Source organism: Mobula birostris, chromosome 8 (assembly GCF_030028105.1).
Source record: "Mobula birostris isolate sMobBir1 chromosome 8, sMobBir1.hap1, whole genome shotgun sequence".
NCBI lineage: Eukaryota > Metazoa > Chordata > Chondrichthyes > Myliobatiformes > Myliobatidae > Mobula > Mobula birostris.
The window spans coordinates 90,767,465-90,793,063 of record NC_092377.1 but is presented as its reverse complement, the minus strand read 5'-3'; the positions used below and the strand labels follow the sequence as shown (position 1 = coordinate 90,793,063).

Sequence of the window (25,599 nt, the reverse complement as noted above, 5' to 3'; positions counted from 1 at the left end):
ACTGACTTTGAATTAGTGGAAGAGAGTTTTCAGTGCAAGGAATGAGATCCTTATGTTGCATCTGGAACCGCCTGGCTGGTGGAGCTAAAGAGATTTGTTCCTTTTGAACTTGAGATTATGTGGTTTGCCAGTGATGCAGTGGAAGGCCGTGGTGAGAATGTGGCATGAACAAGGTCAGTGAAATTAGAGGCTCCATTTAAGTTATTGCCCGAAATGGTTTGATATGAAAATGAATTGGGGTTTAGGAAGGGAACCAGGGATATTTCTTCTGGGTTTAAATTGGTGTTGCACATGGTGGAGGGACTGTTTGGCAGTGACCTTTTTAGTGAAGGTGAGTTTGAGGAAGGTATGGTGTTAGGTGATGGGCACAAAAAGAAAACAGGAAGAGTTTGTGGATTCACTGAACTGACTGGAAGATTTAGTTTAGTAAGCAGCAAGCAAGGCAAACAAAATTTTCGACTTCATTGGAAGAAGACTTTGAGAATAAGGTTAAAGACAGCTTGTCTCTGTTGTATAGAGTCTGTATTATGGTATTGTGTCAAGGCCAGGACTCCCTACTTAAGGATGGATGTGAGTGAGGGAGTGTGAAGGTTCACTAAACTGATTCCAAGGTAACGGCTCTCAATCTCACAGTAATGAACACATTTTAAAAGGGCTTGACAACATTGGCGTTTCCCCTGGCTGCAGTACTTTGAAATTAAGGTCACACTCTCAGAATGAGGGGTTGGTTCATCATGGGTGAGAAGAAATTTATGCACCCAGAGGATAATGTGTCTTTGGAATTCCATTTGCAAGGGAAATGTGGTACCTCGAGCATTCAAGGAAGAGATTGATAGATCATTATTTTTTAACAGGAGTTTACATTGTGCTTTCCTGGATCTTAAAGCTGCCTTCCTGGATCTACTTTGTATGACTATAAATATAGATTGGTATGAGTAGGGTGGGCTTGAGTATTAAAAAGTTCAGATTAGTCCGCAGTTTGGTAGTTCCGGCTGAGTCCATGACTTGGGGATTATTTTTGAAGTTGAGTCTTTGTCAGGACGCTGGAGCAGGGATTGAATTGCAGACCCGGTACTGTGCACACAGTGATATTAGTTGGGTAACAAATCCCAAGGCGCAAACAAAGTTGGCATCAAAGTTCAAGCAGAGATCAAAACATGATCAAAACAGGAGGCAGGAGAAGATGGTGGCATGACGCAGCGCGCGCGGCTGTTCCAAATGAATATTGTATGTGTTAACTAGGGGGCCGTGCACAATCCAGATTTGATGGAGACAGTCGTGAGAAGCACGGAGGAACACCTGGAGTAACTTCTGAAATGCCCGCTTCGCTGCCGCTGCTACTGTGCAATCGAGAATCTCCGCAGGGGAAGGCCCCAAATCCTCGGCTTTGCCTATTGCCGGGGCCGGGGTTGAAGCGCTCAGCAGAGATGGTGCTCGATGTCAGAGAGCTGGTCGGAGGCTCGGAGTTTTCGGACGGACTCGGAGTCAGACTGTGGTCGGATGCTTCCAGTATGCTGTATCGGCAAGTTGGCGGCACTGGAGGTTCTCCGTCTGCGTGAGATGATGGGACTTCCGAGAGACTTTGAGACTTTTACCATGCCATGGTCTGTTCTTATCAAATTACGGTATTGCTTTGCACTGTTGTAACTATATGTTATAATTATGTGGTTTTTGTTAGTTTGTCATGTGTTTCTGTGATATCATTCTGGAGGAACATTTTATCATTTCTTAATGCATGCATTACTAAATGACAATAAAAGAGGACTGCGTGTCCTCATAATCTAATAATCTAATCTAATCCAGAGGAATCCAAAAACCAGGCAGAGTCATTATTCAGACGGAAAGAGTACAGATACAAATGCTGAAAAGGCTCAGGAAAACTCACTGGCATAATCTGGCAACAAACAGATGAAAAGATAGGACTGAACTACACTGAGCAATAAACAGAGAGGCAGATGATAGGTGGAGCACAATGAGACACAGGTGGCAGCAATACAGGTAATAATGAGAAACAGATGAGAGACGGAGTACTCAGTAATACAGGGGTCGGAGTAGAGCAGGAGCGGGGACAGGAGCACATGGCAATACAAAACCACAGACTGACGGCTAGGGGGAAACACACAAAAAGACAGAGCTCAACTGGAGGTATTGACAGTTTTTGCTTTGGTGATATTTGGGTTGCTCTGCTGAGTGGAATGATTTTGTTTCTTCTAACTGGGATCATCATGGATCATTTTGTGTTTATCCTTCATTTTCATCATTTGGGTTTACCCCAGATCTTGATAATTCTGTTTTGTTTTATTGAGTATTTTGTTTACTTCATATTATTGCTAATCTTCAATTATGTTATATTGCTCTTGTTAATCTTCTGTTATCCTGCCTGTGTTTGGAGTAATGTAAGAGTTTCCCTTTGGAATGAATTCTTCCTGCAATCCCTCAATTCCTGCTTTGTGGGGATCCTGTGTTGTCTTGAGCACAGTGCAACCCGTTAGCTGAAGATAAACCGCAACAAGAGATTTTGAATACTTTTGAACAAATTCTAAATTAATTGAGTTTCTTTTGTTTTTGAACATTTAAGACTGTCAGATTTTTGGTGTTTTACTTTCTTTGCAATTTTACAGATTTTGAAAATTTTATAGTGCTAATGTTGATTTTTTTAAAGCCTATGATATTCATAAGCATTCCAAGTCCATTATGTGGTCAATATGTCTTCACAACATCAGGCATAAATTCTGTGCATTGAGTGTTTGTCAGCTCACAGAATGGTTCAGTTTACAACCCTGTTTTCACCGCTTTCCCTTCAGCTCCTGTCAGGTTCTGCTACCCACTGAACTGAAAGCTACATTTGGGATCTTACAACCTGCACATCGATGGGATATGGGTCAAAACTGAAGTACGTGGAGAAAATGCACAAGCTCACGGGAAGAATGTAACAATTTCCACACAGATGGCACTGGAGGTCAAGATGGAACTGGAGCTGTCAGGCAGTAGTTCTATAGCCTATGCTGTCATGCAGTCTGTGACTTTTGGCTGAGCTCGGGTCATGGATTAACCAGCTGTTAAAGATTCCTCTGCCACCTCAGGTTCTGGCACACCCACTTGACAGAATTATTGACTCATTAGGCCCTGCCTCGTGACACAAGGCTTTTGACAAGCAGTGCGAGGAAGCCAGAGGCTGTGGGAAATCCAGGTTTCCTCTTACAACACAGATCAGTAGAGACTGGGCAGCTCCACACTAGATGCAGGGTTCACATCAATGCTTCAGATAATTGATTTTGCACCAGGAAAGCAGGGGGTTGAGGGTATATCAAGTTAAGCAAAAATCCCTTTGCAGAGGGGAACAGAAATTCCACATACCTTGCTGGAAGAGAATCAGTAGTAAATAATACAAAAGCAAAGAGTTTTTCTAAAAATTAGGGTTCTGGTCTGAATAGAATGCACACAGGGAATAAACCAGGAAAATTCTGGAAACTCCCCTCCCCCTCTCTCCCCTCCCCCTCCCCCCTCCGTTTCTCCCCGGGTGAGCCCAGCTGACAGGTGAACGTGCGCAGTTCGAAAGCAATCATACTAGCAAAGGTTGGTCAGTCTGGGCTGAAGTACGATCCCACCAGATCAGACTGTGCTAATGAGGAGAGTGGAAGGCTGTGGAATTTCACAGATCGTTGACGTACAGGAGCTCTGGCATATAGGAGGTGATTTACCGGAGTTGAGGAATTCTGTATCGTGTCCAGAAAGCTGCATTGTACCAAAATGGCAGATGAGATGGTGTTCCTTGAGTTTGCCTCATGGAGCCTCATTAGAAAGTGCAGGAAGCCACAGGTGGGTCAGAGAGGGAGTGAATATGAATTACATTTTTAGACAACAAGAAGGCCAGAGTTACCCCTGCCATCTGAACAGAAGACTTCCACACACTCCAGGTTTGGCTTCTCCAGTATAGAGGAGGCCCCATTCTAAACACTGACTTCAGTACCCAGGACTTGGACGATGTGCCATGTATGCTCTGCTTCAAAGGACGGATTGGATTTTTAGGTGATAGGAAGGGAAAGGAGGAAAGGGCAGGCATTGCATCTCCTACAGCTCAATGAAAAGGTACCGGAAGAAGGGGAGTAGTTGGTGGAGACGGAAGAGCAGGCCAAAGTGTTGTGAAGTCCCTCCGAAATGCTGAAAGAGGAGGAAGGGGAGGATTTGATTGGTGCCAGACTTTTGTTGAAGTGGGCAGAAATTGCAAAGTTGATCACAAAGTCCAATTATGTTGAAGGTGAGGACCAATGTAACTCCATCCTTCCTCAGCCCTGGAGAAGATGGGATGAGAGCAGAAGTGTAGGAAGTAGATAACAGCAGGGAGATCATGGTTCAGAAAGAACATAAGATATATTAGAAGCAGTGGAGAGGAACAGCTGGTCAGTGCAAATATGATGGAGGCAGATGAATCTAGAGAATAGAACAGAATGGTTATGGGGGAAAGGTGAGAGGAAGGTGAGGTATCCTTTGGTAATGAATATTTATCACTTGCATGTCCTCTGAGCTGAAGACAGGTCCAGGAAGGGAAGGGTCAGAGAAGGGCCATATGAAGTAAGAGCAGGGAAGGAACTGAGTAGAAAGCTAATGAAATATTTTGAGTTCTATGTGCAGACATTGATGTTCCAGAAAAGGGGCTATATGATGAAGAACAGACACAAAATGCTGGAGGAACTCCGTAGAGTCAACATTTCAGGCTGAAACCTTTTGTCCTGAGTCCTGCCAAAGTGTTTCGGCCCAAAACATCAACTGTACTCTTTTCCATAGATACTTGCTGGCCTGCTGAGCTCCTCCGGCATTTTGTGTGTGTTGCTCTGATTTCCAGCATCTGCAGATTTATATGATGGGGGCCAAGTATGACTGAAACAAGGACTGTTTCACAAAGCCAGTAAAGGACAGGTGAGGATCAGTTGCTCCACCTTCCATCTGGCAGAAGTGAATGGGATTCAAGATGTTCAAGATGAAAATGAGATCAGCCAGGTGTATGTATATGTTGGTGAACTGTAATCAACTTCAGATCATCTCCGTTTCGGTCAGAAAAGGACAAGAGTTCCCTCAGCTTTGCTGCCTGCACTGTCACCAACTGACCCAAGCACATTCTCCAGCCCGACATTTTGCAAGTTCTTTTTATTCTCACCCTTGACCTGCCCTCATTTCATAGCTTTTGTTCATTTTCACTGTCTCCTAATGCCTTGATTAATGCATCATCCCATTGACCGTTGTAATTTATCTCCATGGCAACTCTAATTTCATCCTGTCCTCTTCCCTGTCCATTCCTTCCACCCTTTCCCTGCAAGTTAATACAAGCTTGTTTTCTTTCTTTTCCATTTCTGATACAGAGTCTTGGACCTGAATAGTTCTCCCCTCCACAGATGTTTCCAGTTGTTCAGTGTTTTCTGTCCCATACTCAGTAGGTTGAGAATGACCCTGCTGATAGAAATAGTTAACTTTCTGAAGCAGCGATGTGAAATATATACACTGTAGGGATCATGGGAGAGTTCTCCATTGTTTACAAGACTATGAACTGTGTTCATTGCCCAGAGAACAAGTCAAGAATGTGGTCATCATCATAGCTTGTCACATCAGCCAGCCAGCCACTCTAGTGTTGTTTGGTTGACGTTGAGTAGGTCAGTGTCAGCTAAATCAGGTGAGAGTGGGCAGTTGCACAGAACGTGTTCAATGTTCTGCACCCTTTCGCCACACTCACAGGATTCACTGGTCTTTAAACCCCACTTCACCATATTGTCTCCTGTCCTACAAACTCCCGCTCTTGCTCTATTGAGAGTGCACCACTTCTGTCTGTCAAGCAGTGCCCCGTCTGGTAACATTTCTATGGGGTCTTGCACTGTATTGTTGGGGTTCTAGCTTCTGTTTGTTGCCAAAGGTCAATCCTGTATGTTTGGGGGGATGTTCCGTGCGGTAGTTCCTCCACTGTAGCAAAGCTTTTCCTCAATTTTAGGCCGTTGGAAACTGGCACATGATGATGTAGTGGGTGCCGTGGATCCGAGTTCTGTTTACCTTTTTCAATTTTTGTTGTAGTGTGTCTTCGGATCTCTGGGGGAGCAATGCCTGCAAGTCTGTAAATGATGTTAGTGAGTGTGGGGCTCAGTGTGCCCGTGGTTATTCGGCAGGCTTCGCTAAGCAACGGGTCGATTTTCTTTGCGTGGGCTGATCTGCCCCACACAGGCGCACAGTATTCTGCAGGTGCATAGCAGAGTGCTAGGGCAGTTGATCTAAGTGTGTGAGCATTAGCTCCCCATTTCGTGCCTGCTAATTTTTCAAGAGAGAATTGCAAGAGCCAATTTTCCCTCAGGAGTTTTTGGATGTGGGTGGCAAATGAGAGCAAATGTCACGCCCAGGTAAATTGGAGTCGGATGGTGTTCGAGCTCCTTCCCACACCAGAAGATCTTGAGTTTCCAAGCTGCTTCCCGATTCCTCAGGTGGAATGCACACACTTGAGTTTTTGATGGATTTGGGTTCAGAGATCATTTTTCATAATACTGCTTCATTGCTTCGAGGACTGCTGTAAGTCGTACTTCAACTTCTTGGAAGGAGTTAACTTGTGTTGCTATGCATAGGTCGTCTGCATAGATAAACCTGCATGTGTTAGGAAAGGTTGGTTGGTCGTTTGTGTAGACATTAAATAGTAGAGGTGCCAGGACTGATCCCTGTGGTAGTCCGTTCTTTTGTGGATGCCACCTAGTTTTAATTTCATTCATTTCTACATAAAATCTGTGATTTTCTAGGAGGCTTCTTATTACTTTGACTGTGGTTTCGTTCTTTAACATTTTAGATAATTTCAGTAGAAGGCCTCTGTGATTCACAGTGTCGTATGCTGCTGTTAAGTCAACAAATACTGCCCCTGTAATTTGTCGAATTTCAAAGCCATCCTCAATATACTGGGTTAAGTTCAGGACTTGACTGCAGCAAGAGCCTGAACCCAGCTTGGTCTGGTGTTGGAAGATCTTCGACTAAGGGGGATATTCTTTTCAGTATGAGTCTCTCGTAGAGTTTATAGAGGGTGCAGAGCAAGGAAATAGGTCTGTAACTTTTAGGAATGTTGGGGTCTTTATTGGGTTTTAGGAGAGCAACAACTTTGGCTCTTCTCCAATTTTTAGGTATCTTTAATGATCTTAGGCAACCGTTAAAAAGGGACAGAAGCCAGTGGAGTGCTTTAGGTCCAAGATGTTTAAGGAATTCATTAAAAATCCCATCTATGCCAGCGGCTTTGTTGGATTTTAGCTGTGATACTTCATCCTTTAATTCTTCTAGGGTGAGAGATGGGAAGTTGTTATTCTCGTTTGAGAGAGCTGACTCCACCTCCTGATGTTGCTTTGGTGAATGCGGTGATATGGTTACTTTACTGGGTACACCTGTACATTAATGTAAATATCTAATCAGCCAATCATGTGGCAGCAACTCAGTGCACAAAAGCATGCAGACATGGACTAGGGGTTCAGTTGCTCTTCAGACCAAACATCAAAATGAGGAAGAAATGTGACTTTTTAACTGTGGAATGATTGTTGGTGCCATAGAGGGTGATTTGAGTATCTCAAAAACTGCAGGTCTCCTGGGATTTTCATGTGCAGAAGTCTCTAGAGTTTACAGAGAGCAAAAAAAAACACATCCCGAGATCAGTAGCTCTTGTTAATGAGAGAGGTCAGAGGAGAAAGACCAGACTGGTTCAAGCTGACCGGAAGGAGACAAAAACTTAAATAACCATGTGTTACAACAGGGGGTTGCAGAAGAGCATCTCTGAATGCACACCATGTCAAACCTTGAAGTGAATGAACTTCAGCAGCTGAAGACCGTGAACGTACAGTCAGTGGCCACTTTATTAGGTTCAGGAGATACTTACACTGAGTGTATATTCCACTTGCCTGGATGAGATCAGCTGCAGCAACCCTCAGAGAGGAAAGAAAATCACAAAGGACCACTTGATAGACATTGGTTTCATCTTTTCTTCTCTGCTGCCCCGTGGCTGTGGTGTGTGCAGTCCATGAGGTGTGCCGTAGCAAGGTGGCAGCCCAGCGACTCAAACCACAACTCCTGACACCTAGAAGCACAAGGTCGGCAGGGGTAGTGGGAGTACCACCACCTTCAGCGTTCATCCATGTGGGAAAATATCATCCTTATTCCTGCTGGGTCACAATACGGGACACCCCACTCAGCAGTAACTCAAGGCAATGGGATCAATTTGGGATCAGTGTCCTCGGGGACACGTCCATCCCGTGAATGATTGTATTCAGGTATTTGCGTGTTTATTGACAAGATGTTGGGGGGGGGGGAACAACAACAAAAAAGCTGATGTCATGTTAACTTTTAATTGAAGGAAGTTTAAATTCAGTCTAGAGGGTTTTGATTACAGCTGGAGTGCTGTGGCTGGTTTCACTCTCTTGCTCAAGGATGCATTGAGTTGACTGAGAACTTAAAAAAGAAGTTTTATCAGATTTATTCTGAGGGCTTTCAAGATTTGAATTGGCTGAGGCTAAGTTCTGTGAATTTCAGAAGCGCAAGAGACTATCTCATTGAAATGCTCAAAATTACTGGAGGGCTTGACAGCAACAGTACTAGGGGAAAAAAAATTAAAAATGGGAAATCCTCAGCTCTGCTTTCACCCTGAGGGAGGATGAATATTGCAGCAGGATAAAGGGTCGTCTTCATTTTCTGATGGTCTTATCTCAAGTTTCTGGTCTTCGTGCCACTAAGTGATTGATCCAGACACTTTTTTCAAAGAGAGCATTTGACAATCAAATGCCTTTGAAGTCAGCACAATTTCCTACAGTACAATTCTGCCTCCATACTGCATTCATCTTGGAAATGGCAACTGAAATCATATCCTTCTGACATGGAGGTGAACATAAATGTCAGCAGAGACCTTATTTGAAAACAAGAAATTTTCACTAAGTGCGTTTTGCTGTAACTACAATAAACTTCAAAAAGCCATTGCAACACACATCAAAGTTGCTGGTGAACGCAGCAGGCCAGGCAACATCTCTAGGAAGAGGTACAGTCAACGTTTCAGGCCGAGACCCTTCGTCAGGACTAACGGGTCTCGAAGGGTCTTGGCCTGAAACGTCGACTGTACCTCTTCCAAGAGATTCTACTTGGCCTGCTGTGTTCACCAGCAACTTTGATGTGTGTTGCTTAAATTTCCAGCATCTGCAGAATTCCTGTTGTTTGTGTTCAAAAAGCCATTACCCAAATATTCCTGAGTCCTAATGGTTTGGCATCTGACTCAGCCAACTAATGTTCTTGTCCCAACTCACCAGGACACCGAGCTTCCCAGAGCCTTGCTTGTTCCTGTGCTCCCTTGAAACTTGCCAGTTTTAGTGGGAAATTTATTGTAACATTTGGGGGCAAATAAATAAAAGTGTGTTGAGGTATTAATTTTTGAAAATCACCCAAAAGTCTCTGAAGTAGCCAGTTGTGCAGTATCAAATTTCTGAATGTGCCACATTATTGTAGTTGTGTAAATTGATTGGAGTATCCTGGGACTTGGCAAGTTACTTTGTGTTTCCTGCTGGGCTGTTGGATACTGAGTTCTGATTACTTTCTCCCTTTCTCCCCCGCCAATAAAGGATGGATCACTGGGACACATTGATGACCTGGCTCAGCAGTACACAGAATACTACAACACTTGCCTCAGCGACAGCACTGAGCAGATGGAAGAGCTTTACCGGTGTAGTGTTTCAGAGGATCTGGAGCTGGTAAGAACCTCTGCCTGCCTTGAGGACAAACCTGTGTGTTTTCATTGAAAAGTAAGGCTTGGGCTCATACGATAACTTTATGACTTCAGGTAATTTCAAAATAATCTTGAGCTAATGAAGTGTTATGGAGATCTAGTCACTTTTGTAAAGGAGGGAATACGGTGTACTGTTTTTTTAAAAAAAATTTCCATAAATGGTAATTAAGTAAATTGCCAGATAATCTATCTATAATGGTGTTTGAGAGACATTCCAGCCAGTACACCAAGACAACGAAGGTAATAGAACAAATTAGTTCTCTGGAGTTAAACATTCTTACAGTCTCAAGTATTTCATCTACCAAGTTTCCTGTTAGAAATATGACTCATCTGTGCTACACATTGTATTTTGATTTGGAAAGGAAGCCTGAAATGATTTGTACAGATCCTTTTGGTGTCCTTGAACAGATGAGGTTTGTTTTTAAACCAAAAATAAATATTATTCATAAAGATATAAACAAGAAATACAAAAGAATGCATTGCCTTCTTGATATTTGTTAGTGTTATACAGTCTACTCAGTTATAGCATTGTCAAGTCTATACAATTGTAGTGACATCAAGGTAGTACGTCCTATGTACTAAGTATCAATACCACTCATGTGGCCTTTTTGAACAATACATCCTTAAATTATTTGTAGTGTTGTTACAGAGGATCTAGTGGCAGCAGGACTTAGATCACTCTGAGATTGCAAGACCTTGGAGCCTTGCATTGGTGGCACCAAGTTTCTGTATGTACCTTGTAGGAGGTGAGTTCCATTCTAAAGGATACATCGGTATTGCCAGGTATCAGAAAGAGCAGTAAGGTGTTTAATCCATCGACCATTTTTGATTGGTGTCAGGCTACTTCTTTGTTTAATGCCATGGGGACTTTTATATTCACCAGATATATCACTTCTTAATGCCTGTGCCAAAAAGAAAAGCAACAGAAACTTTTACTCTTAAGCCGAAGGTGAAAGTTGTCTGGTCTAGAATACTGATAAGGCAAGTCATTTTCAAGTTTATTGTTATAGGCATACATGCACAAGGTATAAATGCCATGAAAATTAACTAACATACATATTTTGATGTAATTTTAAATTAACCTAATATGTGCGGAACTTGCATTTGTACAGAAGTAAACAACAAAATAAGCACAACAACACTAGAGCAAGTGAGGAGGTTTGGTGTCACCAAAGTTTCGAGCAGTTCCGTGGAGAGCATTCTGATTGTTTGCATCACCGTCTGATATGGAGGCTCCATGCTGGTTCGGCGTTTGGCATGGCGGCACCTTACAGCTAGCGGCTGCGCGCATGACACGTGATTACGATGCAGATCACTGCACAAAGCCAAGCTTATGCCAGCTTTCAGTTTCTCAAAGCCACTTGCCAAACCTTTCTTCACCTGACGAGGCTGAACATGGATTGAAAGAGCCGCGTCCCCTCTTCTCACCATCAGCACAGGAATCCAGAGAGCTGGATTAGGAAGAGGAAGGGAGGATGCAATGTAAACGACAATTCTGTCCAGTTTCTACAGGATCTAATAATTAATGAGTGATATGATTAGCCACACTTCTTTTACCTTCCTCCATCAAGTAAAAACACGAGTCTCCTCTGTCACAATGTAGATAGATCTGCATTCAGCATTACAAATTATGTCTTATCTAAAGGCAGCATCCCCATCTTTCTCTTTTCAACCTGTTGGCAGTTTGAATTGATGGGCCAGTGTCTCTCCAGCTGCCTAGGATTGTCCTCTCTAGTTCCATTTCCAGGCATCCAGTCATAGCCTGCTCTGGTTTCTCATGGACAAGCCAACCGCTGGCAGAGTCATCCAAAGCCAGTTTCCCTGATGACCCCTCAGCTCTATCTCACTGCCTCTCCTCTGGACCTCTCCACGTTCTTCAGTTTGCTTTTTTTTTTGACACTTCAAAATGAGCAGGAGTTTTCCTCCAATGGGGAAAAATTAAACCACTGTCTTCAGTGCTGGTCACAACCTTCATTCCTTAGACTCTGGTTCCACTCCCCTTGCGGGAAACTGAAGCAGTGATCGGAAGTTTGATTAGGCATTGAACCCCGAGATGAGTTTCCTGTCGTACACCTCCAGTATCACTGGCTGTGCCTTGTCTCAACTGCTGTGCAGCTCAGCCACTCATCCTTACCTTTGTTACATCTGGGCTTGTTCCAATCCTCTCTCCCTTGTTCATCCGGTATTATTTATTAATTATTATTATTATTGTTATTTTCATTTGCACATTAGTTGTCTGTCAGTCTTTGAGCGCGAACAACCCTGACTGGTGAAAAAAATTGCTGCAGGAACAGCAGTGAAGAAACCTTCTGTATCTGTGTGCAATGATACAGAGATGGAGAACCTTCACTGCTGCCCTAAACAGCAGCAGCGTTAATGGTAACGGGTTGTACATGAAGTACGTCAGACAATGGGGAGCAATAGGTTCGATTTCACATGTCTGTCCCACACCGCTAACACTTTGCATTTTGAAGTGCCGATTGCATTGCCCTCTGCAAATGTGCTGTAGGTCCCTTCCTGGTCCATAAAGCAGAATAACAGCATAATGGTACAAATAAAAGAACTGCTGCCTGACAGTTCCAGCTGTCTTTAGTCATGATCTCCGCTGCTGTTTCTGTGGAGCTTGCGTGTTCTCTTTCTGACCGTGTGGGTTTCATCCAGGTTCCTCCAGCGTCAGGCTGGTAGGTTACTTGGCCCCTGTGCGTTGCCACCGGGTGCGTAGGAGAGTGGTGAAGTCCAGAAGATGGTGAGAATGTGCAGTGGATAAAAGTATAGAGCTGGTGTGAGTGGGTAATGATCAGTGCGGAAGCAGCAAGAGGTCGTTGGTCATGGGTACAGATCTCGCATTGTCTGATGAGACCTTGCGATCAAGTCTCTGAAGCGTGAGTTGAACCAGCAAGCTGCTGACCCAGAGGTGAAAGTGAGACGGTCCAAAAATATTTGCCATCTGGTCCAATGTGGACAAAGTCAATTCAGAATCCAAACACAGCAGAAGCTGTGATTAGTTGTGCAGGAATCACGCCCCCGTCCCTTTCCTCTTCCATCTTCCCCTGTGGATTTTTGATCGCTGCACACGTTTCCTGTTTCCTGTAACTTTGTTTATCGTATTGAATCCCAGCTGCCACTCTCTTCATGCCACATCGTCGTTACTGATATCAGTCACCCTGCAGCACAGTCACCTGGTGCTTTACGATTCACAACAGAATGGAGTATGCTGATCCACAGAGGCACAGGGAGGGTCAAGATATATTTCAGACCAGTTTGTTGACTCACTATGACTAAATTCCACTTTGATGGGGTGTCAGTTTTCTGATGGTGCTAATCCAGAGTCTCATGTAAGATCCCTGGGACTAGTTCAGATGACTAGGGAGGCCTTAACTTGTGTATTAGCTAATATTTTCCTCAATTAGCGCCACTAAAATAGATTATCTGATCATTGTTGTTTATGAGAATGTGTTTTGCATAAATGAGATGCAATGTTTCCTGATTGAAACGTCCAAGCTCTTTAAAAGTAATTAATTGGCTTTGGAAGCCCTTTGGGAAATCATTGTTCAAAAAATGCGCATGTACTTTGCACTTAGTCCGAGGGATTAAATTATGAAGCATTTTGATTACAGAAGGAATGTTTCCACTCATGGGAAGTGCATAACCAGGGTCTATTATCACAGTCACTCAGGAATCCAGTGGAGAATTTGGAAGCTACTGCTTTACCTAAACAATTAGAAAAATATGGTTGAAGTGACTGTTGTGGGAGCACCAGAGGGGAGGTATGAAAAGCACGCGGTGAACAGGGAAAAGAAGGAACAGCTGACAAATCTTGAAGAGGGAAGTTCAAGAGAGGCTGAATTGAACCATGAATTGTTTGGGGCCCAAATGGCTCAAGTGAGCTTCATGCTGGATATTCTTGATTTAGATTGTGGGTGGCATTGGTAGAGCCTGGTTTGGAGCCAGTGATTTTAAATACCATTGCTATAGTCATGGCCTTGAGGAATCGGCTTTAGGGTTCAAATCCGCACTGAAATTCTACTCTTCTCAAAACCAGTCATGAAATATCTTTGCTCTCTTATTTTGAGAAATCCCATCTCTATAATTAAGTCTTTCAGACTTGTTTTGTTTCTCTTGATAAACAGGATGTAGTAGCTCCACTGATTCTACCCTAGTTTTTTCACTTGATTTTTGGCTTTGATATTTTTGGATTGAAAACTGCCACGTTCAATGAGTTACAAAGACCGCATGTGTTCTGGTTTTAGGGAAGTTCGGCTGCCAATCCACTCTCCCCACAGCTGCCGTCTGAGACTAGAGTGAGTACGACTTCCCTACAGATCCTCCTGGATTCTCTCCAGGAATTTGTTAAATTCATCCTCTGACTTCAGAGCAGCTCTTTTTTTTTCTGAAGTGGTCACTGACTTTAATTTTGTTTCCCAGGAGTCACGTGTGTTGGGGAGTGCAGTGTCAACACCAGAGAGTGAAAGGAAGTAAGTGGTGCTTGTATCACGAAACACTTTTCATTGGTAGCTTTCCGATAAACAGCCCAGGATCTGTGCGCATTTACAATGGTGTTTAATTTCCTTAACATGGCTGTGTTTGTGTCACAGTCTCCACCCTTAAACCTGTGTGATGGTTGTCAAGCCATCCCGATTAGGCAGGCAATGTTAAATAATCCAATTATATCTCATTATCAAATCCATTGTAAAACTCACTCTGATTTATAATGGACTCTACTTACCAATGCTGAAACACAGGGCTCTTTAAATTTGGACACTTGACTTTTTTCCCTTAAAGTGTGATATTCTGAATAACAACCTAATTTATAAGGGCATTACTATTGTTTGTGGTTTATTCCCCAAGATTTATCCTCTGATTTACACATTTTAGCCTTCCCCTCCCCCCTCCCCTGGCCAAATTTCTTCGGGTTTTCCCAACCCATAACCACAAGACTAGTCCTAGAATTCTTGGAATCAGAAACCTAAACCACAATTGCTGCAGTGTTATTCAGATGACACAACATGATTTGCTTCTCCCACACATGGGATTAGGAATTTCTCAAATGTTTCTCTTTGTCAAGGGTTTGTGTGTCAATCTGAGTTTGAAAGTCTCTATCCATAATATTGTATCTGAATGTAAGCTACCATTCTTGATTCTTTTCCTTACATCCCTCATCCCAACACCTGACGAGCAGAAACTGTTCTGATAGGCTGATCATTCCCCTTGGTACAGTACTGTGCAGAAGTCTTAGGCACATGTATATAGTTTGGGAGCCAAAGATTTTTGCACAGTACTGCAGCAATTTTATGTACTGCACAAAAAAAAATCGCATATATGATAAACCTGATTCTGATATGGGTCTCTATTGTGGACTGAGTGGGGAAGGGGCAGGGAGAGGGGAATCATGGTTGTGGAAAGAGGAAGGGAGCAGGAAGCAACGGAGAGACATTCTGCGATAATCAATAAACTGATTGTTTGGAATCAAATGACCGTGGGCCAGTGTCTCAGGGGTGGCTGTGTCTGCACTGTACCACACCTTGCCCCAGTAGTCCTTCTCTGCCACCTGTCCCACACCCCTCCCATGGTGCTCCACCCTCACCATTCCCAGCATCCTTAGTTCCCACCAGATTTACAAACTCTCTCTCTGCTGCACGTTGACAAGTACGGTACGATGCGAAAATCTGAGGCAACTTGTATATTTGAATTTTGCACTGTACTGTAAATTAATCACTTTAGATTGGATGACTAAATCCACATACGATATATAATCACATGATCTGAAGCTCAGCCTCTTCCTTTCTTCCTTCAGTCAATGGCTTCCTGTTTCTCAGGGTCTTCGATTCAAAGAGTTGCTCGGCAGAGACTGTTGAACTGGGGTTTTTATTATTTCTGAAGTCACTTGCACATTTTCCTCACACCCATTACTGTGCTGATAAATTGTCTGGTTTGCATCTCCAGCCCTGCAAATGTTCTCATCTCTAACATTTTTTTCACTTTTAAACAGGCAATTGATTTGTAAGTCGACTTTGGAGGATGGGTCAGTTGGTGAGTGTGATTTTATTTTTGTTTGGGTGGTTAATATTAAACTGGTATGGTGAAATATCCTGGACATGCCAACTTTATCCATCCATTTATTTATCTTATCTAATGGGTCTGTCTACCTGGCTGTGTATCTATTGTCGATCATTCTCACTATCTCTTTTCTCTGGCTATCTATCTATTGCTATTCTCCTTCCAGCCATATAAATGATATCTTTTCACGTGTATATCTGTGGGATGATTGTAAATGGGAGTTTAATGACTGGTGTGGAGTCTATGAGCCAAAGACTTCTTTCCATGCTGTATGGGTCAATGATTCTTCATTGAAACTGTGCAACAATGCGTTGGTATAAACAATGATGGATCGATTATAAGTAAATTGATAAATTTCTATTTCTCTGCAAGCATTGACTTTTGTATTTTTATGCTTGTGCCTGTCATCCAGTTGCTTCTGCTTGGCTGCATCTGCTTAACTGTCCAAGGCTTTCCGTTGGTCGGGGTCAGCCATGGGTATGGGTATTGCTCCCAGCTGTCTATGTGATACGCAAGCTGGGGCAGTACGATATGGAGAGCGAGCTGTTGCCCATGCGGCAGGCTCCCCCTCTCCAGACAGCTGATGAATCCAAAGTGATGGCAGAGGCCGATACTGTTGTGATTTGTAACTTCAAAACATTAAACCAATTCAAAGAAACTGTCAAATCAAAGGCGAGAATACCCACCTGTTAAAACTCTCCACAGTACTTCAAGTTTAGTCTTACCAAAGGTCGAAACAAGATCCCTATTTTTGTACCTATCCCACTTGAGCTAATGCAAACATCTAATTTCTGTATTTACTATGGTACCTACTTTATGGACTTTATATTCTGTCTTGTTATCCTTCCTACTAAAAGGGGTGATTTCACTTTTGATTCAGTTTAACTCACCTGTCACTGTTTCCTACATTCACTAAACCTATCCATATCCCTTTGCGCACTTCCGACAGTTGATCTCCCCACCTGTTTTCCTTCGCTTTCCTTCGTGGTCTCGGCCATTTTTGAAGCTCATGAATCTGAGCATCAGGTATTAAGGTCTGGACAACATTGATGAAGACTGCTTATCCTGCGGCCTGCTCAATCACAAAATGCTCACAGATCCATGACTAGCATGGGACAACATTCTCAGGGCACAGGACTAGGGTTAACTGTGCAGCAGCAATTAATTAGCACATTTTACTCTCTGAAGAGTTATTAAAGCAACTCGGGCAGTGCAGTTGAAGTAAACTGTCATCATTCCTCATTGAAATGGAGAAGGGAGTTGTTGCTGTTTAATATTTTATCTTCCTCTTACAGGAAGTGCTGACTGGAAAAAGAAAAATAAATCCTTCTGGCAGAGTTTTCGGAAACTGCAGAAAGGGAGCACAGTGCGGGAATTATGTAAAGGTAAACATACAATAGGAGGAGGTTTCATTTCAGCTTGTGCTAACTGTGTGTTGGGCAAGACCATCGACTGAACGAGGGTTGAGAGAGATCACTACTCTCCAGGTTTGTCCTGGACATCACAGTAACTAAAGACAACATGCATAGATGTAAGATATTATATGAATGAGCAGAATAAGTCATACTAATTTAAACTTTATTGTGAAGGGTTCTTTGAACAGTGACAGACTAGAGATAGGGAACATAGGCTGTATGATTGAATGATGTGATGGGAAGAGGGAAATCATAGCCTCCAGGGAAATGTTGACTTGCCAATTATTGAAAAGCATTACAGCAAAGTCAAAGTGGTGCCTACACCGTTTCATTAAGTACACAGACAGGGGTCACTTCACCTTCCTGGGTTTCTTACAGAAGCTGCTTTCTGTATTTTGGGTTCACTCTCAGTCCTATCATTGGCTCTCTCATTTTCCCTGTACATTTCTATAACTTCATCAATGTAGCCAAATGTCACAAGGTGCCTTACAAGAGCATTGTCAGTCAAGTTTGCCTGACCTTTGTTAGAAGCTAAAGGAGAGAGGAAAGGTGAGGAAGCACGTTCCAGGGCTAGGCCATAGGCTTTTAGTGCATGACCACCACAGACAGAGGAAAGAAAGTTGGCCAGTGCCAGTGTCACGTGGAGTTACAGCACTGCAAAAAAAATGTAAAGCAAAGATGCTTTGAAAAATAATGAAATGAAAGTTTCTAAATATAAAAAAAATTACTATAAAGGGCTGTAAATAGTAAAAATCTAAATCAAATCAATATTTGGTGTTACCGCCCTTTGCCTTTAAAGCGACATCAATTCTCTAAGGTACACTGTCATGCAGTTTTATCAGAAAGTTGGCTGGTAGGTTGCTCCAAGCATCTTGGAGAACTTGCCACAGCTGTTCTGCAGACTTTGGCTGTCTCACTTGCTTCTGCAACACGCTGGAGGAACTCAGCAGGTCGGGCAGCATCCGTGGAAACGAACAGTCAGCGTTTCGCGCCGAGGCCCTTAGTCAGGACTTTGTGAGTCATTTCAGTCCTGAGGAAGGGTCTCAGCCGGAAACGTTGACTGTTTGTTTCCACAGATGCTGCCCGACCTGCTGAGGTCCTCCAGCATGTTGTGCGTGTTGCTTTGACCCCAGCATCTGCTGAGTATTTTGTGTTCACTTGCTTCTGTCTCCCCAGGCAATCCCATACAGCCTCAGTGATGTTGAGATTAGGGCTCTGTGGAGGCCATACCATCTGAAACCATATACAAGATAAACCTACAGTGCCTAAGACTTTTGCACAGTACTGTACAAGTCTGTTGGAAGTTACAGGTCTTGATAAACAGGAATCTTCCTCTTTTCAATGCCTCGGACAGACCAACTTACTTAATGTGATGCAAGATATTGAAATGGTTTTTGGGAGCACCAGGGCTGAGTGATGATTTTCCATTGTGTATGAACAAGTGTGATCCCCGACCTCCAGCCTGACATCTTTCCTGCATGGGGGTTGGGGTTCTGGTTTTGAAGGCGAGTGGGTACTGGGTTTCTGAGAAGCTCTATCCTTCTGGCCCATGGCTTCTCCATCCACCAGCGTCATTTGCTGTCTCTCTGGATCTGCCTATTGGGAAAGCCGTTCTGCATCGGTGAAGACTGTCAGCTTGGAAGAGCTGCGAGAGATAGGCTGTTGTTCTGTTCTGTCAATAGCAAACAGGTAGTCTGATAGGAACATGGGAACAGGAGCAGATAATTCATCCCTCATTTGGTCTACAATCAATACCTTAAGTTCATTTATCCACCTTGGATCTGTAATCCTTAATATTTATATGCAGCAAAACCTGGGTTTGCAGCTTTATTTCCAACAAAAACTTAGATGGGACCAATCTGACTGACCTTGCACATCCTCACATTGACTTCCATCTGCCATGTCTGATAAGGTAGGCCATTCGGCCCATCGAGTCTGCTTCACCATTCAATCATGGGATGATCCAGTCATCCCCACTCCCCTGCCTTCTCCCCATACTCTTTGATGCCCTGGCTAATCAAGAACTTATCTATCTGTGCCTTAAATGCACCCAGTGACTTGGCCTCCACAGCCACTCGTGGCAGCAAATTCCACAGATTTACCACCCTCTGACTAAAGTAATTTCTCCGCCTCTCTGTCCTAAATGGATGTCCTTCAATCGTGAAGTCGTGCCCTCTTGTCCTAGACTCCCCAACCATGGGAAATAACTGCCATATCGAATCAGTTCAGGCCTTGTCAGGAGTAAACAATGAATAGACACTACCCAGCACAACAAGTGACAAATAAGAATATGGACTAACCAGTTTCACTGGACTAGACTCAAACAACAACAAATAAAAACATTTGATGTTCTTTTGTGTGCTCCCCAACAGCACGGCAATGCAACCTTCATTGTAGTGAATTCTTTAACTTTGACAATAGATACTCAACCAGGAACTCACCGAGGCCCAGAAAATTCGCAAGGTTCTAGGTGTTAGATGATAAGCAGGCACCAGTGTTACCATAACTTGTGACCAGACAGGAATATACAGCTTTAATTCTTCTTGGATTTTTTTTGTTTGTTTGTGACCTTGTTCGTTTATGAAGACAGATTGAATAGATGCTTAATGATGCGTGATGCAGAGCACAAAAATGGGCCCTTTTGGCCCACTTCAACCATACTGATCAAAATACTTACCTATACTAATCCTATCTGGTTGCATTAGGTCTGTATTTCTTTGTACGTTTCCTACCAAAGTACATGACCAATGCCTTTTAAGCTTTGTAATTGTATCACCTCCTCTGGCAGCGTGTTCCAGATTATTCACTTCCTCCTTGGAAAAGTCATCTCCTTCAAATTCCTTCCCTCTCACCTTAACCCTGTGTCTCTAATTTTGGACTCCTCGCCCCAGCAGGAAGATTCTGATTATCTTCCCTACCCCCTCGTAATTTGAAAAGCACCTATAAGGTCACCCCCTCAGCCCCTTGCATTCCTCTTACACCCTTAGCCCATCCAATCTCTTTAACTGCAGCCCTCCATCTCCAGTGAACATCCTTCACTCTCTCCATTGCAGCTGCTTCTTTCCTGTGGTGTAGTGACCAGGACTGTACACGACACTTTCAGTGCAGTCGAACCAATGGTTTGAATGACTGCAATTTGACACACCAACTCTGTACTCCAATCCTTGGCCTATGAAGGCAAGTGTACTAACTGCCCTTTTCATTACCCTGTCCTTCTGTGTTCCCACTTCCAGAAAACTACATACTTGCACCCAAGGTCTCTCTCTCTCTCTCTCTCTCTCTCTCTCTCTCCACCAATGTTGCTTGGGTCCCTGACATTGTCTCTCTATGTCCTACCAAAGTGCATCACCTCGCAGTTGTTCTGTATTAAATTACACCTGCCACCTCTCGTACCAACTTTCCAGCTGACCTCTGTCCCCGTGTAACCTCAAACAACATTCTTCGTGATCTGCAGCTCTACAATTAAGGCAAATCCGACTGCACTGGATGTGGATCTAAGTTATGGCAGAATTGGATAGGGTTGATGGAGAGAAATCATCTGGCCTGGTTGGGAGAGTCCAGAACAAAAGGGGGCATGGTATAACACTTAGGCCATCCAGCAGAGAAATCAGTGTCTTTTGACTCAATAGGGGTGGTGAAAATCTGGAACTCCCACCATCCCAGAAAGGATATTTGTTAGAAATTTAAATAGAATTTTTCCAAAAAAGTTATTATTAAATCATTAAGATACAGATCAGCCAGTGTGTAGTAGTTGAATGCGACTGAGGACCCTATGGCCCATTCCTGTTCTTAAGGGCCCATGAAAACTGTTGATGATGCCACTTTCTGCCACTATTCTTAGGTACCAGTTGGTGTACATTACAGAAGGTAAATATTTATGTCTTTTCTATAGCTGCATAGCAAATTAGTGTTAAGTTACTGAAGTAGTAACACAGTTTCAAAGAACTGGCCTTCAAACTTCATCTTGGCAGTTTGAGAAATAGAAATTATGTTTGAACTGAAATGAGCAGCCTTGAAGCTGGAATATTGTCATTAAAAATCTAACTGGTTCATGGTTGTCCTTCAGAGGAAAAAAAACTTGTTATCCTTATCTAGAGAGGCTGCAATGTGGTTACAGTCCAAAAGCAAAATGATTGACAGCCAGCAAGTCGATCAGTCTGTTGCAAAGGATGTTGTAAGCATCGCTGTCTCTTGAGTGACCAGGATTGGACAGAAGATGCCACCTTTCCATAAGACATGGGAGCAACCTATCAAGTCTGCTCCACCATTTCAGTGGCATTTGTATCTCAAGAATGAATTTTTTTAAACAATTTGAAAACTTTAACTTTCTGACATGAGCGCCAATGGCCTTCCTCTCCACTGCAGGGCGATAGATTCATTTTCCAGTTCCAAAGTTAAACTCAGTAGACTTAGCTCCACAGCTTTCAAATTGTAAGGAGATGACTTGAGGGCAAAACCTCTCCTTTTCTTTTCTTTATTAATCTTTTTATTGGTTTAAAAGAAACATAAATACAAACAAGAGGAGAATTATCTCAAAAAAAATATATATATCAATAACACTACAAACTGAGATTAAGATAGCTATTATCAAAATCATACATATTGTTAAGCTAGTATAAAATGTATAATTTAAAAAAAAGAAAACAATGAATCTCCTCTTACCAGTTCATGAAAAGGAAAGAAAAAACATTGAATTTTAAATGAAGAAAAAAAACACTACACTACATTTAAAAAACAAAACAAAACAAAAAGGACTGGGCAGTCCATTTTGAGGATACGACCAAAAAAAAATGCAAAACCTCTCCTGTGGGGACACTTTGAATAACAGAAGGACTTTGTGTGTTTGTTTCTGTCTTCTCATACTTCACGGTTTCTCTTCGGCCTGTAAAGGAGATGATGTTGGATTCGTGGCCAGTGAGATCACTATGAGTGATGAAGACCGCATTGAGCTGATGATGATGGTCAAAGATAAGATGATAACGATAGAGGAGGCACTTGCCAAGGTAGACACATCCGTGGAAGTTAAAGTAACTCTTGCTCATGTTTGCAGTTTATTTACTGGCATTCACTTTCTGTCACAGCTCCTGAGTAAGGTTTGGGTTCAAGCTGGCTACTCTTGAGGCTTTTCTCAGCCTTGTTTAGTGTTTTTAAGCCCATTTTTAAAGATTAGATATATTTATCACATGTACAGAACATCAGAACTTCAAAACGTACAGTGAAATGCAGCGTTTTCCTAAAATCAAATCAGTGAGGATTTTGCTGGGCAGCCTACAAGTGTCACTACCCTTCCGATGCCAGCATAGCATGCCCATAAGTCTAGCCACACATTTTGGAATGTTGGAGGAAACCAGGTCACCCTGGGGAAACCTGTGCGATTATGTACCAACTCCTTACAGGCAGTGGTAGGAATTGAACCCCAATCGGTGGTCCCTGGCACTGTAAAACGATGCGCTAAATGCCACACTACCATGCCACTGCCTTGTACCCTATCAATGACTGTGAATGGTATTTCTACATTATTAATGTAAGTTCACCATTAGCAAAATGGAGGTAATTTCAGAGGTGAGTGGGGAGTAGTTTGATGTTCCCCCACGGAAAATGCCCATACTTTATTGCCAATTGTCAATGCTGACTGCGACACAACTCACAGACTTTGGCATATTCCAATCATCCACTTGTGTTTTTTCCCCCTCTGTTGCTATCTTTGATGTTATTTAGATTTTTGCTCTCAGAAATTAACTTTCACGACAGCAGTGTCTGGAAGCTTTCTGCTAATAATCAATACCATACTGATTAGGAAAGTTAGCAGGAAGTTTGCACTTATTATTGTCCCACCAACGCCATCCCAAACCTTGCACCTCTCCCTCGCTACACAAACCTGAGCTTTGTGCCCAGGTTTCTAGAGTGGAGCTTGAATCCACAACCTCAGTCACTGGCACGAGTGATATCAAATCCAGCACTAATTACTCAGTGTTTCCATCAAGCCTGGAGTTTTGATTCATTCTCAACTGTCCCTTCTGTTTCATTTCCTAACAAGAGAGAAAAAAAAATCTGAATTATCTTCCAGCTTAAAGAATACGAGTGTCACAGCAGAGTGTGTGCGAGTTCAGATTCTGCCCACTTGGCACGTGGAGCCCAGGAGCATTTTGATGAATCCTCAGATGGTGGTGTGAGTAATTGTTTTAATGTTTCCAGACTTCTGGCTAGTAGGAAGAAGCAGAGAGGGGAGAGCTGGGGTAAGGGATGTCGGTGCAGCTCGGACAGATATCTTGCTTTCAGCCTCCAATAAGTGTCCCAAGTATTGGATTTACTGGTGAAGGAGAGAAAAATGCCATGATATCCTGAAAAATGCTAGCAGGTTTGTGGTTTCTGTGTTTGGATACACAAATGCCGGAATCCTGAAATAGCTAAGAGTGGTTTGCCCACACAGCCTTGTTGCTGAGGGAGTCTAGCAGCTCAGGACAAAGTTGACAGGAATGCACTTAAACAGCCTGCACCAGCGTAGACATGCCAAAGACATTTCACCATCACTGATATCACTGGTGGTGCTCCAGAGCATTGGAAAAGTTTGTTTATTCAGTTCATCTTAGTCTTTTTTAAGTACCTTTATTTGCTAGTTATTCTCTGGAATTTCAAGAGTTAACTTTTTACATAGTTGTGGATTTTTACTTTGAACGTTTCTGGATTTCAGAGAAGTTGAAAATTCTTAAATTTTTGTAATCAGCTAAGCCAATAAGTTGATTCCTCTCAACTACTCTGTGGGCAGGATGTGTTTACATATCCCTTCACCAAGAGTGAGGAAAGTTCTGTTACTGTGCTCTCACTCCCTAGTAAAGGTGGGTGGCTTTCTCCAGCACGGTACAGGACTTTGAGAATGTATTTTAAAACAGAATTGAGAAAAGTTTGTTTCCAGTGACAAACACGGAAAGAAGTAGGTTTGAAAAAAAGCAAAATCTGGTATTTATATCCTTCACGTTCTCTTTAGGATGTTCAAAAGAGGAGATTTACCAGAATGCTGCCTGGATTAGAGGGCACGATTTATGGGGATAAGTTGAGTGAGCTAGGGCTTTTCTCTTTGGAGGCAAGGAGGATGAGAGCTACTTGACAGAGATGTACATTGGCAGCCAGAGACTCTGCCAGGGTGGAAATGGCTAATGCAAGGGGCATGATGTTATGTTGATTGGAGAAAGTCTTGGTGGGGGGGGATGTCAGAGGTAGATTTTTTTTAAGAGTGATGGATGTGTGGAAAGCCCTGTCGGGGTGGTGGTGAAGACGAATATATTAGGGGCATTTGAGAAACAAATATTAGGGGCATTTAGATAGGCACTTGGGTGTTAGAAAAACGGTGTGTTATATAGGAGGGCACAGTTAGGTTGATTACAGAGTAAGTTGGAGGGTCAGCACAACATCGTGGGCTGAAGGGAAGTGCTTGGGATTCTTGTCACTGTGGCATTACCAATTTGCCACAGCAAGGTCTCTCAAACAACATTAAGGGAGATATGCTATCAGTGGTGTTGATTGCAGTAGGCTTGGCCAAGATGGAGAGGATGGCTCTTGCAATGGAGTCCAGGGCTGTAGTTTAAACTTTCGTCCTTTGGTGGTGCAGTGAAGTGTGAGCCTAGGTTTAGCCTACAGTAAAAATCTAGATACTTCGTTCAGGGGCAATTGTGTATCATGCACATTTTAACCCAAGGGGCAATTCTGAAGGAAAGAGGAAGGAAAATGGCCTTGATGTCTGGGCCCACCTTCCCTCTCCATTCTACTCCATATACTCAAGGATATTAGGCACCAGTATGGAATCCGTCACTCTGCCAAGGAGTGATGTAGACCTCCTTCACTGAATCACATATAACTCAACAAACTCATCGCTTAATGCAAATTATCCTTTTATATGTGTACCTTCGTAGGTATGGGAACAGTTGGATGATGACCTCCAAGAGGTGAAGTTCAAAAGGCTCCACAAGTTGGTTTCTTCCAAGCGCAGGTCAAAAAAGAAACTTGTCAAGGTGGAAGAAATGAAGAATGCACCTACGACAGGTAAACTGGAATTGCTCTCGTATAGCCCAATGCAGTATAGCTCATTGGTGAGGGCGCCAAAGACCAAGAAGACACACAAGATTCTGTGTCACGATGTTACGGTACGTGAGTTTTGTCCAAAGGGGAAAAAATGGCTGGAGTTGCTTCGCACTTTCGTGTAAGGGTGTTTATTCAGCACTTCAAAAAAATAAATTGAACTTACAAAAACTAGCAAAATAGCAAAAAGAAAACTAGCAATATTACAAAAAGATATCTGCCAGAAAACACAATATCGGCTCCATACTTTGTCCAGTGGGAACTCTTGGCAGTCCCAATTTCTATCTCTCC

At 42.9% G+C, this 25,599-nt stretch overlaps 1 protein-coding gene across 2 annotated transcripts in view; it reads left to right on the top strand.

Annotated features, from left to right (window-relative positions):
- The window catches only part of LOC140201475 (SAM and SH3 domain-containing protein 1-like), a 99,320-nt gene that overhangs the window by 22,492 nt on the left and 51,229 nt on the right, over nt 1-25,599 (top strand). The window contains exons 2-9 of one of the 2 annotated variants that reach the window (XM_072265641.1): nt 9,600-9,728; nt 14,014-14,064; nt 14,189-14,238; nt 15,753-15,793; nt 17,116-17,205; nt 22,126-22,238; nt 23,303-23,404; nt 25,143-25,272. In XM_072265641.1, the coding sequence (XP_072121742.1) occupies nt 9,600-9,728; nt 14,014-14,064; nt 14,189-14,238; nt 15,753-15,793; nt 17,116-17,205; nt 22,126-22,238; nt 23,303-23,404; nt 25,143-25,272 (706 nt within the window). The remainder of the gene's footprint in view (nt 1-9,599; nt 9,729-14,013; nt 14,065-14,188; nt 14,239-15,752; nt 15,794-17,115; nt 17,206-22,125; nt 22,239-23,302; nt 23,405-25,142; nt 25,273-25,599) is intronic. The other variant, XM_072265643.1, reaches the window with a different exon arrangement.